General features: G+C 34.9%; 1 protein-coding gene across 3 annotated transcripts in view; it reads left to right on the forward strand.

Moving 5' to 3' along the window:
* LOC139984390 (receptor-type tyrosine-protein phosphatase F-like) overlaps positions 1 to 14,499 on the forward strand; it is a 49,533-nt gene that overhangs the window by 24,226 nt on the left and 10,808 nt on the right. For 2 of the 3 annotated variants that reach the window (XM_071998298.1, XM_071998307.1), the window contains exons 13-27: positions 96 to 425; positions 1,266 to 1,347; positions 2,434 to 2,495; positions 3,374 to 3,552; positions 4,960 to 5,047; positions 6,157 to 6,233; positions 7,362 to 7,398; positions 7,861 to 7,958; positions 8,814 to 8,939; positions 9,480 to 9,628; positions 10,518 to 10,653; positions 11,082 to 11,210; positions 11,642 to 11,732; positions 11,981 to 12,057; positions 12,291 to 12,425. In XM_071998298.1, the coding sequence (XP_071854399.1) occupies positions 96 to 425; positions 1,266 to 1,347; positions 2,434 to 2,495; positions 3,374 to 3,552; positions 4,960 to 5,047; positions 6,157 to 6,233; positions 7,362 to 7,398; positions 7,861 to 7,958; positions 8,814 to 8,939; positions 9,480 to 9,628; positions 10,518 to 10,653; positions 11,082 to 11,210; positions 11,642 to 11,732; positions 11,981 to 12,057; positions 12,291 to 12,425 (1,796 nt within the window). The remainder of the gene's footprint in view (positions 1 to 95; positions 426 to 1,265; positions 1,348 to 2,433; positions 2,496 to 3,373; positions 3,553 to 4,959; positions 5,048 to 6,156; positions 6,234 to 7,361; positions 7,399 to 7,860; positions 7,959 to 8,813; positions 8,940 to 9,479; positions 9,629 to 10,517; positions 10,654 to 11,081; positions 11,211 to 11,641; positions 11,733 to 11,980; positions 12,058 to 12,290; positions 12,426 to 14,499) is intronic. The other variant, XR_011799065.1, reaches the window with a different exon arrangement.

Here is a 14,499-nt window from a genome sequence, read left to right on the forward strand (position 1 = left end):
AATTTATCATACAGGTAATATATTTGTGATACCTGAGATAATGAACAGGTAAATATTACCAGTGATTTTCTGTACCTTGTTTTCTGCATCTTCAGTACTACCAGCTTTGTCCTCAGCACCTGAACTTGGGGCAAGCAGCTGTGATAGAGTGAATATAACATGGAGAAGGTGGCAAGAAGGATTGGATGTCGGAACTCCACCAATCTGTGGTTATATCCCTTACCATAAGTTAACTGCTAATTTATCATGGACTGCCAATGATATGGTACCTCACCAAGGTGAAAATTTGGAACTGTGGTTTGAATTTGTAAACTTGACTGAAGTTTCCAATTACACGTTTGCAATTGCTGTTGTTCGTGAAGGACTTGAAGGAAAAGGAGACATGGGTACCAACCTTTTTCATGAAACACCGCCATGCAAGACAGGTGAAGTGGATATGTTAACTGTAGTAATGGCAGTACGATAAGTCATCTGCCCCCCCCCCAAAAAAAAAAGGTAAACTAGGTAGAATTTGTACATGTTATGGGATCAGGGTAGCAAAAAGTGGTCTCAAAGAATAATGGGGATGACATGGGCACATACCCCACACATATGTTCATTTTACTTTACCTCACACTTCCATGGGTCTGGTGATGTCAGGATAAACAACATGCCCCCCACCCTACCCCCCCCCCCCCCTCTCGTTCCAAACATCAACATAAATGATGTACTAAGATGACTAAGAGCCTTTGAAGGTGCGATTCATTTAATAGTTTCCAAGTTTAGCTCAGAGATGACATACCAATTAACCCCTAGCTTTTGTCCCACTTTGAAAGAAGGGACATAATTGACAATCTAAGGAAATTAAATTAAACCCCCTACACAAACAGCACCCAGCTTAATTAATTCTTCCCCTGATATATGTATGCAGATATCATACCACAATTACTTCCTCCATTTTCTGACTGTTAACATTTCAGGCAGATGTACATTTCTCTAATTGTGGTACTGTACCTACATAAGCTTGTGTTCAACACTTGAGCGTAATTGGGCATTGTAACTCACCATTCGCCGCATCCTTCCTTAATTCCTTTAGAAGTCATAGTACAATGTCTTGTTGATATTGATGTGTAGCTAGTAGATTATTGGTGTAACATGCAATTGTACTAGCTTACTCTAATCATCTTCTACCTTGCCTTAAGTTTGAATTTTCTTAATCTTGTACATGTTATTCTTCTTCCTTTATTTCTTGCTCTAAATTGTCTTTCTTCTATTATGATATGCAGGTCCGTCTGCAGGTTTAATTGTTGGATCCACAATTGGAGCATTCCTTTTGATTGTGCTGCTGGTACTACTGGTTATATATATGTAAGTTTTAAACATAATATTTCATAGTATTGTTTTATGTATAGTAGAAGGGTCATGTTATTTGGAAACTCTACAGACCAGCTATATGCTGCTTATTCACTTCTAACACATTCTTTGATATGGTTTCTTCAACGTAAAACAACATTTTAGTAACTGTTTTCTCATTGTAGGGATCCACCTAATTTGTTCATTTGTCACTAAGGACTGTCTAAGGATTAGGTTTGTTTGATAAGCATGATCATGATATAGACACACAATAGAACTGACATATGAGAATAAATGACAACTGATATATAACATGAGAATGCATGACGTTTAGGATAGCTGTGTTGTACCCTTTTTGTATCTTACCTTGCACCATTCAAATCATTCATTTTCCCATTTAGCTGCCAACTCACTGGTAACTTGTTACCTCTAGGTGGTCTTTACTGTTCTACCTTAGGGTAAACAGCCATCCTCTCTTACCAACACGATCGTTCTTAAGTAACACACAAACATTCACAATGCATTATTTCATCATAAGCTTTTCAAAGAGAGATAAGAAAAAAAGAGTAGCAATATACTTTCTGTTATCGAATTTAAACAGTCTGTGTATGTGATAGTCTAAAAATGTACAATGTGGCCCAGGTAAGTTATGTCATTGGATATGGGTAGGGCAACCATAATGAGGGACTACTTTAATTACTGATGATGTTACATATTTCCAAACTAAAGGTAAAAATAACTATGATCATACTTTGTAGTCGCTTAATTGTCCCATGACAGAATCTCTACTGTTTTAAATCTGAGCCACTGAATGGGCTTATCTATTTTCCCTTCTATGTTACACAATCAAAAACTTACCAAATGGTTTCTTATTCTTTCTTTTCTCTTTATCATGTTATTTGTTTGCATTTTTAGAATGGCTATACCTACATTGCAAACAGTCACATATATATATATATATATATATATATATATATATATATATATATATATATATATATATATATATCAATAGAATTTTGTATATGTGCAGTAACTTGAGAATTGTATGTGAAGGCTAAATCATGCACTCACAAAGAGTTGTTGTTTGGATTATTTTAGGCGGAGGAAGAGCAAGAGTGACAAAGGTATGAATGACTCACAGGCTACACGGACAAAGTTTGGTATGTTCATTTATACATGAAATCACATTTCTCTCTCTAATTATCTCTTGGAAAAATTTTCCGACATTTGTTTACTCTGATAGACTCTGCTACTCTGTTACACGAATTATGTGTCAACATTACTTGTTGGGTTTTCTCGATAAACCAATAACCTAATTTCCAGATGGTTTTTGCGGAGACTTAATACAACCTGTGTTTAGGAGAATGATCAACAATTGAGTTTTAATTAGAATACTTTATTGATTTCGATGCTGTAACGGTAATCATATAAAGCTCACTCTTTCTTAATTCCCTTCACCGCATGCCTTCTTTCATAAGACGGCATGTTCTCAGTTATGCCTTTCTTAAATTTCTACATTTGTAAATGTAAATTGCCTTTTAAAGCAATAGACATTATTATGTTTACAGTACATGGTGCACTTTGGAAACTGGCTTGCCCTAATTAGCTAGTCTAATAACGGTAGAAAATATAGATTAGATGATTGCAAAACCAATACAGTTCGTCTTGAGAATTTGAAAATAATTCTTAATGTATACCACTTATCTTTATAATTGCTCTTTGATAATTTACTGCTATTAATACATTGTTTTATACTTATGATATCCAATTGGGAAATTTATTGTTTGAAGGTTTAATTTTGAAGGTTTGGATATAACTGTTGAAGAAAGCAATAATGGTGTATTTATATTGAGAGCGAATTTAAATTTATATATTTAATTACAGTCAAATCTACTTCCATGCATTCACCATTCTCCATATGGCCCCATCGACATCAATATGATTGTATTTTATGACTTATTAGCAATTTTAAAGATTTCAGCTTTTTGAATGAAGACACATGATTACTTGTTGAAATGTATTTTCCAACATTTGACAGGAACTTCATCTTCAGCATTTAAACCAGATGTAGAACCTGTTGCAGTCGTAACTGAAGCGGATGGAGACGATCTTTACATCAACATTGTAAAACCTGTCCCGGTCCTTGTCACCAATCTTGAAACTTACATGAAAAACTGTGAAGAAAGCAAGTCCAACACCTTAGAGCAACAATTTCAGGTTGGTCGCATTTTAAAGTATTATTTTGAGTGGAAAGATAAGCTAGATCTTGGTTTAAAAAGGTTACAACATTTACAAAATATCTGGTATGCTGATAATGTCGAAGAAGTAATGAAATTGATTTACATAAATAAGAGATTCCTTGAAATCATGGGAAAATCCTGTTCATCTGCTGTCCTTTATATTTCCAGATACATCAATTTTTATACAATCTCAAATACAATCTAAAAGATCTTCAGAATGAAGATCAAATTTAGCAAGCCTAAAATATCATCTGCTGAATAGTACTAAATTTTCAAAAGCTCACAAGCTTTCAAAAGTACTTTCCCTGAGGCATTGATACTACAAATGAGTCCCAGTCATTGATGAGTGCAATAGATAGTTCAATATGGCGGTGTGGATAAATACTTTTAGAGCGGCAGTAAACTATTTGTTGAAATTTGTGCACGGTTGACCATTACCTGACTACTTGGGAGTTAACACCAATGACTTTAAAGAGCTATTATCTGAGCATATTTTCCAGCAATCTCATGAAATTTTCTTGATGGTGAGGAGGGACAGTGTTTAAATTGACATAGCTGTGACATACAGCCCATCTGATGCACAATTCAACTTATCTTCTTTAAATTACTAATGACTATTTCATTCAGCTTTCAAGAAAGATATAAGTAGCTTGATCAGATCATGTAGATGGCAATGTCACTAAGAATCTACCAAAGTAAACAGAGAGCAAAAATACAAAAGAAGTAATTATAAGTTTATTATACTAGTATGTAGTGACACAATATTTATCAGATATGCTAAGTGGCCTCAAGTTCTAAAAACTTACTGCAAAATGTTTAGCATTGCTGAGCAGCGTTAAATATTTATTTGCATGGCATTTATGATTGTTTGGTCTAAATCTTTGTTATCTCAAGTGATCGCTAGTGATTTTAGCGTTGGTGCCAATAAATATCATGTTTCTATTTGCTTCACTCGAACAGGATCAAGATATGAAATCTGAGTTTTTTTCTTCAATAAACATATATGGTAAAATTAAAAGATCATTAGGACAACTAGGAATCGAAAGTTTGGAAGTGCTTTGAGTAAAAGTTGTTTTTACAATATGTTATTACTTTATCTGGCCTTTGTTTCTTTGTTTTTATTAATCAGGCTTACTAATATCGTGGTTAATTTTTCGCACATTAATTACAAATCTTGACACAAATAATGCAAATGATGTTCTGTTTTGAAATAGAATTGCATCAGTTATATTTTTTTTTCAATTATCAATAAATTAGTTTCTCAGTTTGTTGAGCTAAGCCTAGCATCCTTCTGAACACTAAGTCAAGGTTTCTATTTTGAAAATAATGTTATATGATTGATGGTTATGTCTTGTAATCTGTCAAACTGCCGACTCCTTTACAGGGCTTTAACAAAGGTAAGCAGTTTGCCAGTGAAGTTGGAGAGGAAGACGACAACAGGCAAAAGAACAGATTCAAGAACATGATTGCTTGTAAGTTTTAACTCTTATAGTTGATAGAATGTCTATGGAATTTAATCTATAGGCAAGAGTGGCAATATCTCTTCCACATTGCTTGTGTCATGTAGCAGTAATGTAGTAGACGTAGTAGTCATAAAGTAGTAGTGTGGTAGTAATGTGATAGTAATGTGGTAGTAATATAGTAGTAATGTAGAATAATGTAGAAGTATATAGTAGTGATGTGGTAGTAGTGCGGTAGTAATGTAGTAGTAATGTAGAAGTAATGTAAGAGTGATGTGGTAGTAGTGTGCTAGTAATGTAGAAGTATATAGTAGTGATTTGGTAGTAGTGTGGTATTAATGTGGTAGTAGTGTGTTAGTAATGTAGAAGTAATGTAGTAGTAATGCAGTAGCAATGTAGAATAATGTAGAAGTATATAGTAGTGATGTGGTAGTAGTGTGGTAGAAATGTAGTAGTAATGTAGAAGTAATGTAAGAGTAATGTGGTAGTAGTGTGTTAGTAATGTAGAAGTATATAGTAGTGATGCGGTAGTAGTGTGTTAGTAATGTAGAAATAATGCAGTAGTAATGTAGAAGTAATGTAGTAGTAATCTATTAGTAATGTAGCTATATCCTAAACATATCACTTAAAGCATGTGCTTCCATGCCTCTTTTTTTGTCTTACAAGTAACTACTTATTTCCTGCTCCCAAGTTTATTCACCCCTCAATATTCACGCTTAACCACAGATGACAACCTGTTGCATCTCATGTGTATATACGAAAGTGGTTAGTCATAGCCCTCTGCTACTGTATGTGCCTTAGTAATTATCAATAAAAGAGTCTGTGACAACGAGTTTATGTCATAGAGTGGTTAGCCCCCCCCCCCCCCTTCCCTCTTGAAGGAAGTTGTAATGACCTAAATACTGTTTTTTTTTTTTGGTATGAAGAAGGACTACCATTCCAGACTTCAGAGAGTCAGCCCTTCAGAGAAAACCCACAACCAAAACCTTATATTCTTCTGCTGTTGTAGAAATTTAGTAGTATACCTATTTTGATGATACTAATGTTACATGAGATATTTTTACTGCTGGTAGTACTTGTGGAGTGTGATCATAATTTATTGCTTTTCTTCAATAAATCAGATGACCACTCGAGAGTAATTTTGGAGAAGCTGGAAGGAGACCCTCATTCAGACTATTACAATGCAAACTATATTAAGGTAGGTAGATTTTAAGAAATATTCATGAAAGCCTGGCATGTAGACTACAAAGAGAACCTCATTCAGAGTATTACAATGCAAAATACATTGAGGTAAGTAGATTTTAAGAAAATATTTATGAAAGCCTGTCATGTAGGCTACAAGGAAAACCTCATTCAGACTATTGCAATGCAAAATTCATTGAGGTAAGTAGATTTTAAGAAATATTCATTAAAGCCTGGCGTGTAGGCTAAGGGAGAATCTCATTCAGATTAAAATGCAAACTACATTGAGGTTAGTAGATTTTAAGAAATATTCATGAAATACTGGCAGGTAGGCTACAAAGAGAACCTCATTCAGACTATTACAATGCAAACTACATTGAGGTAAGTATATTTTAAGATATTATTCATGAAAGCCTGGCATGTAGACTACAAGAAGAACCGCATTCAGAGTATTACAATGCAAACTACATTAAGGTTAGGTAGATTTTAAGAAATATTAATTAAAGCCTGACATGTAGGCTACAAGGATGCGGTGAGATGAAAGTTTGCTGTATCTTTACATAAATTTACATCATATTACCCTAAGATATGTTCCTCAACTCTATCATTCTCTGCTGATGTTCATTATATTTTCTCCGTTGTGTACTTTGCAGGGGCAGTGTGGTTTGAGACATTGTGATAATTGTTTTTGCGAATTGTCCTTGCCTAGCAGAGCATTAACCCAGTAACAGGGACACTAATGTCAGACATAGAGGACAATAATGTTAGACATAGTGTCCCTTTCAGCATTAGTGTCCATTCCACTGTAGACCTCTCTCCACTGATCTTAATTCTTACACACAGTAATTATGTAGACTGGCCGGAGCAGAGTCCAATAGGTCAAACAGAGCAGAGTAAACATTTGGAGAATGATAACTTAGTTATAATAATATATGGTGGTATTTATTCTCTTCTTATTGCAAACACTTAATAGACTTAGTGTATCTTGAAGTAAAAAAAAATCTGCTTTGGTGAACTGTTAAAACTGGTTCTTTTAATGAGTTTATTTCACCTCTAATCAATCAACTCACAAGGCTTAATTCCAAGGCTAACAGTAAATGAAAAGATACATTTCTACTTTTTTTACATTATTTATTTTTCATAGAATGCTGAAGAGTTTAACGCATTCATAGCTTGCCAAGGTAATATTCTTTATTTTTATTATTTTCATGCATATTGAAACCCTAGTTACATGTTTGTCCATAGGACTGTTCCAGTACTGTATTACCTGAAACGGTTAACATGCAAGCTTGCAATCTACAAACATGACACTAGAATTAGTGTGAGTTTAAGGTTTTGTAGACTATCACTTACAGCATCTACATTAACAATAGCAAATGCTAATCTGTTTTAATAGCATCAAATGTTTAGATGATAAGGTTCTGTCATAACATTCAATGCCAAATTTTCTGTGTCACACTTATCCCCAGCAACATTGTGAATTACATGCATGTTAAATTTTAAACAATAGCAAAGCATTCAATTGGGGATCATAAGTCACCAAGCATATAATTGTAGGCTATTAAAATATATTTTATTATATTTACTCTTTTATCCAAATGTAAAGATTGGGATAGTGAAATATCTTGATTCTGTTTTGACAGGACCAAATACTGCATCCATTGACGACTTCTGGAGAATGGTAATACAGGAGAAAGTGTTAAACATAGTCATGCTGACAAACCTGATTGAGAAAGGAAAGGTAACAATTGGGTCTAATATATTTCACTTGTTCGATCCTTAAAACAAAGCAAGAACATTATGAATTGTTAGCAGTAATGTAGGCTGACCATATACTGTTTTTCTGAAGGTGCAAACTACCACCTTCCATCAAATCAAAGATGACAGTGATGTTTTTATTAGCTATTTTTCTGTAACTCTCTGTAAATGTTCCCTCATCCTCCAAATTTGCGCCAATCTCTTTGAGTGTGCCCACTAATGTATGATTGTTTTTTTCTTTTCTGTTAACCATATGAAAATGTAGGTGTTTTCTCTTAAAAGATTATTGTTCAAAAGATCTTTTAGTTTAAATGAAATTTAGATTCTGAGGACAAGATGGACTTTGAAAATTATTTTCAACAGTAATAACAGGTCTGACTGGAAGAATTTACTGAAAAGAAAGCTTTTGTCACTTGAACAGACAGAAGGACTAGGAATTGTTTTGCTAACAGAAAGTGTTTATTTATAGGACTCTCAAACAACCCTTACACAGCAGCTCCGAGGCACATACTTGGTTCACTACTTTAGTGCTTAAAATTTGGGGCCATTTAAGGTAGCTTTAGGTTCAAGTTTTCTTATGCTACTTCAAGCATTGCCAATATTTGCATTAAAAAAATCCATGTTTTGAATTACAAGATAGTCCCAGTTGAAGACTTGATGACTTATTGCATCATCCAATGGGAATATTTTTAAGATCTAGGTGTTTCTAAATTTCGAGCATCATTAATTCATCTCTGTCATCCGATCCCCTCAGCCCAGAACAACAACCCCCTCCCCTTCATTTTGTTCAAATTTGTCAAGAAATTCTACAGATAGGACAATATGAACTCTCTTGCAGGAACGTTGCAAGCAGTATTGGCCAAAAGCTGTAGGTGACACAAAGAAGTTTGCCACTTGTGAAGTGAAATGGGAGTCGACAGAAAATTTTGCAGACTACGAAATTAGATCATTGACTGTTACATTCGTAAGTAAATTGAGTGATAAAAAAGTATTCATTATATTAAACTAAATGTTAACAGTGTCCATATCAATATGAATTACAACGTCAATGCTGTGAAGGGAATTTATTTTGGAAGTATTCTGCAATATATTTCTTAAGACCAAAAATACATGTTGAATTTTAGCTACTCTTGAATCTTAATGCGATACACTTGCGTATAAATTTTTCTCGCCAACACAAGTTTTTGTTTTCCATCCTGAGTTTCAGTTTAATTTCTATTTCACTTAAAAAGTAATTGTGCAATTTGAAAATTCCAGTAATATATATGACAACTGATTGCAATTGCTAGGATCTTCTGTCCGAGGTGGGACTGTTTAATTTTGTTTTTATTTACTTTTAATCAGAGCATATAATAATGTCAGATAAAACACCACTTAAAAAGTTGTAAAGAGAAATTACTAAGTGAACTCTGTGCTTGCAAAGGTGTATTGCAATTTTGTTAATATTGTCTGCGGTGTGTTTCTTTACATCATTATATTAAATTTAAATTCCTTGTTTTCATAGGGAAATGAACAAAGGAAAGTCAGAAACTGGCACTACCGAACCTGGCCAGACATGGATGTACCACAGCAGGCCACTCCATTGATTGGGTTTGCTAAGAAAGTGAAACTACAACAGTCTGCTTCAACTGGTCCCCTAGTGGTTCACTGCAGGTGATTATTTCTCATTGGAATCGTCTGCATTCAACTCTAATTCACTGCTTATATATAAATCACAGATCAAATACAACAGTGAATAACTTTCTCTGGGTACCAATTCCAACTTCAGAAATAGAACATCAAAATTGATTTCCAGTATCCAATCGTATAGCTACATCCAAATTTTTTCAAATTCATGCAAGATTTTTTGAGCTCAAATTCATTCAAAAGGTTGGTTTCATAGCAAACTTTTACTTAGGGAAGCATATTCAGCAATAACACAAAGAAGAGATCCGGTATAGTATTTCAAGTGTTATAGTGTGAGAGAATAGTAGTTCGTTGAATTATTTGCTCAATATAACCAAAATGTCTTTGTTGTAAAGCATTCTGCTTGAATATGAACATTTAACATTCTCAGTAAAGAATGAACAATTATGCAGTTTACATGATCTATAAAAATACAGACAAAAAGCTGTGGAATAGGTTCCCCTTCCCATCCACACCCTTCAGTGACAGAAAAGACAAAATCTTTTGTCATATGTATAGTTTTTCACATGTGAGTGCTACTTTGTAACGAGTGGAGGGAAACTTATCAATTTAAGACATCGTCTTCATCATATAACTGCTACCACTGAATTTTCTCCTTCTTTTATAAGCTCCTTTTCCTATTTTACTATTTGTGGGAGAGACCATGAGATAAAACTCATGATCTGGACCCACTGTACTTGTGGAGTTTGATCATAAATATTTAGAAGATGTATACCATTTTAGTAATTTGGGAGAGAGGGGGATTCTATTCTAGGTGAAAAAAATTGATGCTGTTACTTTCGTATCTGTGCATCAGCATGGCGGTTTTTGGCAGGGTAGGTGATATCCAAATTCATTTTTTATATTATTATTTTAGTGCTGGTGTGGGGAGGACAGGTACATTCATTGCTCTGAGTACTCTGATGGACACCATCCACAACAAGGACAGAATTGATATCTACGGATTTGTGGAGAAAATGAGAGAAAACAGAATTATGATGGTTCAAACTGCTGTGAGTTCTATATTCATTTCAATTCAGTCTTGTGGTTAGTTAAGTTGACATTCTGTGTTGTTGCGTTGAATAGTCACTGGTTCTGATTATTCCGATAAACTCTGATAATGATTGGTTCAATTTATACTGAGGACATATTTCTAACTCAGCATTCCTCGTTTTGATTGGATGAGTTTTCTGCGTTTGTATCTCACAAGCTTATTGATTTATGAAAAAGGTTATGTATCGAGAAAAACACACATGTAATTTTCAGATCCTTTGTTAATTGAATTTTTTATTATCAAATAAATAATTTCCAGTATTTGTGACAATAATAGCCTCACATTTCTTAACAAACTACTATAAATCAGTAAACTGTGATCTCATAAATACTACTAGTTAAATGTGTATCTAAACATATACTCCCTTCATTATTATTTTGCAAACAGTTGCAGTTTAAGTTTTTGCACACCTGTCTGCTGGAAGTTTACTTGACCGGTGAGACAGAGATAACACTAGGGAACATATCTTCCTTTGATGCGGATGAAAAATTACAACAGCTGGACAAGGAATTCAAGGTTAGTTAAAAAAGTATAGATATAAGAAAATCAGTTGTAAAAATAAGAAAAAAATGTTCTGAAGCAAAACATCAGTCAACATGACTAAAAAATCACAGAATTTACTCGAACTGAGAAAGTGTGAGCATTTTTTTTTCAAAAGTGTTATCAGCATAGTTCAGAAAGGAAGTCTAACGTTATATTTCTTACAGAGACAAATGGTTAATCTAAAAACTAAAAGGATGATAAAATAAACTAGTAAAAAGAAATTGTCATAATTTACCTGCACTAAACTATTTACACAAGTTCCTATGTTTGTGAGCAAATTATAAGGTGTGTGCTAAAAGATGTTATGCCAATTTGCTACACTTCTGAAAATCTATGCATGGACTTCATTTGAAGGTAATTATGACAAATGATAAAACTAAAAAATAGTTTCTTTATTTCTACAGCTTTTGTCTAAGTTGGATAAAATGTCAAAGACAGCTCACAAAGCCACAAAGGAACAGGCACAGAAATGCCGATTCCCGACAATGATTCCAGGTAAGAAACCAATTTAAATATTTGAACTGTAGAAATTAAATGTGCTGATTGTGATTTCTCTTCTTTTATATTTCTTTCATTCTTGTGCGGCAGTGAGGGTATTTATATATATATATATATATATGTAATTGTATATATATATATAATATATATACAATCGTTATGAGTTGGAAAATCACAGTTTTATGTTGCTCAGTTGTACTCACTTACCTCAAATTTCTTTCCTTAATGTTTTATTTGCTTTATAGTGCAAAAAAGATCGCCAATCCTTCAATGCATGAGCAAGTTTGGTTCCAACAATTTCATCAATGCATGTTTTGCATCAGTAAGTTTGAACATATCTACTTGTTGATTATGTTACAATCATCTTCTACTCAGCATTTACTAAGACTTGAGTCCATTAGACAGTATTTTCTAATATCTTATTTATACATTTCTAACAATATTGACTTCTTTTTCCTAAAGGCACATGCTAATTTTTCTTATGCGGAAGAAATGTTTATCTTACATCTTTATTTCTTGTTACCCTCCCCTCATTTTTTATTTGATTTCTTGCAGTCATTTGTCATGAAAGATGCCTTCATTGCCACTCAGTCACCATTGCCAAACACAACTGAAGATTTCTGGAGACTAGTCTATGACTGGAAATGTCCTTTGATTGCAATGCTCAACCAACTTGATCCAAAAGATGAGGTAAGAACAACTCTTGTACACCAAAATCAGTAGTGTGTACACCAAATCAGTTATGTGTTGCATTTTTGTGTACGGTTATCAATCCCGCAGAAAATGTAAGTATGGAATAAGAAGGGTCAAGGCTATAGCAGGGGCGTATCCAGGATTTTCTAACCCGGGGGGCGCGAATGACTATCTAAGAGGAGCGCCACCATCGGTTGGCGCGCAGCATACAAGAAATATTCTGGTTTTGATACCCACCAGATCACTGGAAATGGCACTTCTCGGGCTTGAAAATGACCAACTAGATGTTCACTTTTGCCTGAGTAAACCAAGTATTTTCCCAATATTTTATTTTCCATCCATAACCTTTTTGAAGATTGTCACCAGTCACACATTATGTTCTACCTCATCGCATCTCCTGTGGATCATTACTTTTGTAGTTGATTCTACGTCGCGGCCCACAATACCCGTCAGCTCCACTTTTCAAGGTTTTAAGTCCATTATTCGTTCAGAATTTGAATATTCACACTTCTCGTGAAATAAATTCACTTCAAAACATACCCATAACGTTTTGCAAAATTTCATCTATGGACAGCCAATACAGAAAAACCACCTTCAACCCCTAACAGACCGGTCAAAATTGCACGAGAAAGAGGGAAGAATGTTTAGGAATGTTGGTCAGGGAAATTTCGAAAATTCAGACACAGTTAATTTATTGGTGCATGGGCGCAGATCAATCTTGGATAATGGTGGGGACGCATGTCTGTTTTCTGATACTATCTAAGCGGAGCGCACCATGGGTTCGGGTGTAGCGTACAAGAAATTTTTGGCAAATATACCTACCAGATCACCGGAAATAACCCCTCCCAGACCCAATGATGCTCCCAAACCTCCTTAAGTTTTTTAGATCTCATGGCTTAGAAATTTAGTTTGGGGAAATGCATGGGCATCTGCAGAACAAAATCAGGGGACAAATAATCCAAGTAGACTTTTGTATACGATAGGTCTGGTTTCGTAACTCATCAGGAAGCGATTAGAGGGGTGGGCGTAGGGTTGTGAGGCACGCGTTTTCATGCAGGTGTGAACAATCTCAAGAAGTGATGTGTGCGCCCCCCCCCCCCCCGCCGGCAATGATACACCTGTGGATCCACCACATGATATTCACGTACAGGAAAAGTGCTCAATTCTCAAATCGCATGCGGAAATTTTTATTTTTATTTTTAGATTCATTGTATGAGTTACGGTACTATAGGGGTAGGGTAACAATTAGCATTCAGTTCGCGTTGTATAACATTTTATCTCTGGATGACAGTGTTGCATCGAAGGACATATGTCTGGTGCAGTTCGCATATAGATCCTGGGCTAATACCGAAATGCGTCATGTTCCCCAACGACTCGGTCGAGTTCAAGACCAGCCACAGTTGGTTTCATAGCACAATTTTACAATTGTTTAAAGCGTCCATACACACACACGCGTCATGATATACTATATATAGTATATATATATATACAGTATATATATACATTAGTGAGAGAGGAAAATTGGAAACGTAAAAAATGGAGTTGTCGGTGTAAGGGGTAGGCTGAGGCGCACCTCGATCCTCGATCGGTCACTGGCTACGCTGTGTATATATTAGGGAGCAGCGCTGTAATTATGTCACTGTTCCTCTTTCTCTTCCCGGTGTCTTGGCGTTTTTCTTCTGTTCCCTCCTTTTTCTCTTTCTTTTTTCTCTTTTCCCTTTCTTCCTCTCCTTCCTCCTCCCTCTTTTTCCTTTTTTCTTCTCTCTCTTTTTCTCTCCTCTTTTTCTTACCCGGGGGGCGCACGCCCCCAACCCCCCCTGGATACGCGCCTGTATAGAGTGTGACAGCTTTAGCTGATGATATTAACAATATGGTTTAGCATGGCTAATCTTGATGTCTTTCATATTAATATCAGGCAAAACATCATCATAATTTTGTGAATTAAAGAATCTTTTGGAAACTCATTTTGGGGGTTTTCACAGCTGTCAATTTTGTTCTACAAAACTGGTCATTTTAACAGGAGGCCCTGAACAGAATTGGTGTGATTTAAGAAAATTTACTAGACCAACAC

The sequence above is a fragment of the Apostichopus japonicus genome, chromosome 2 (assembly GCF_037975245.1).
Source record: "Apostichopus japonicus isolate 1M-3 chromosome 2, ASM3797524v1, whole genome shotgun sequence".
NCBI lineage: Eukaryota > Metazoa > Echinodermata > Holothuroidea > Aspidochirotida > Stichopodidae > Apostichopus > Apostichopus japonicus.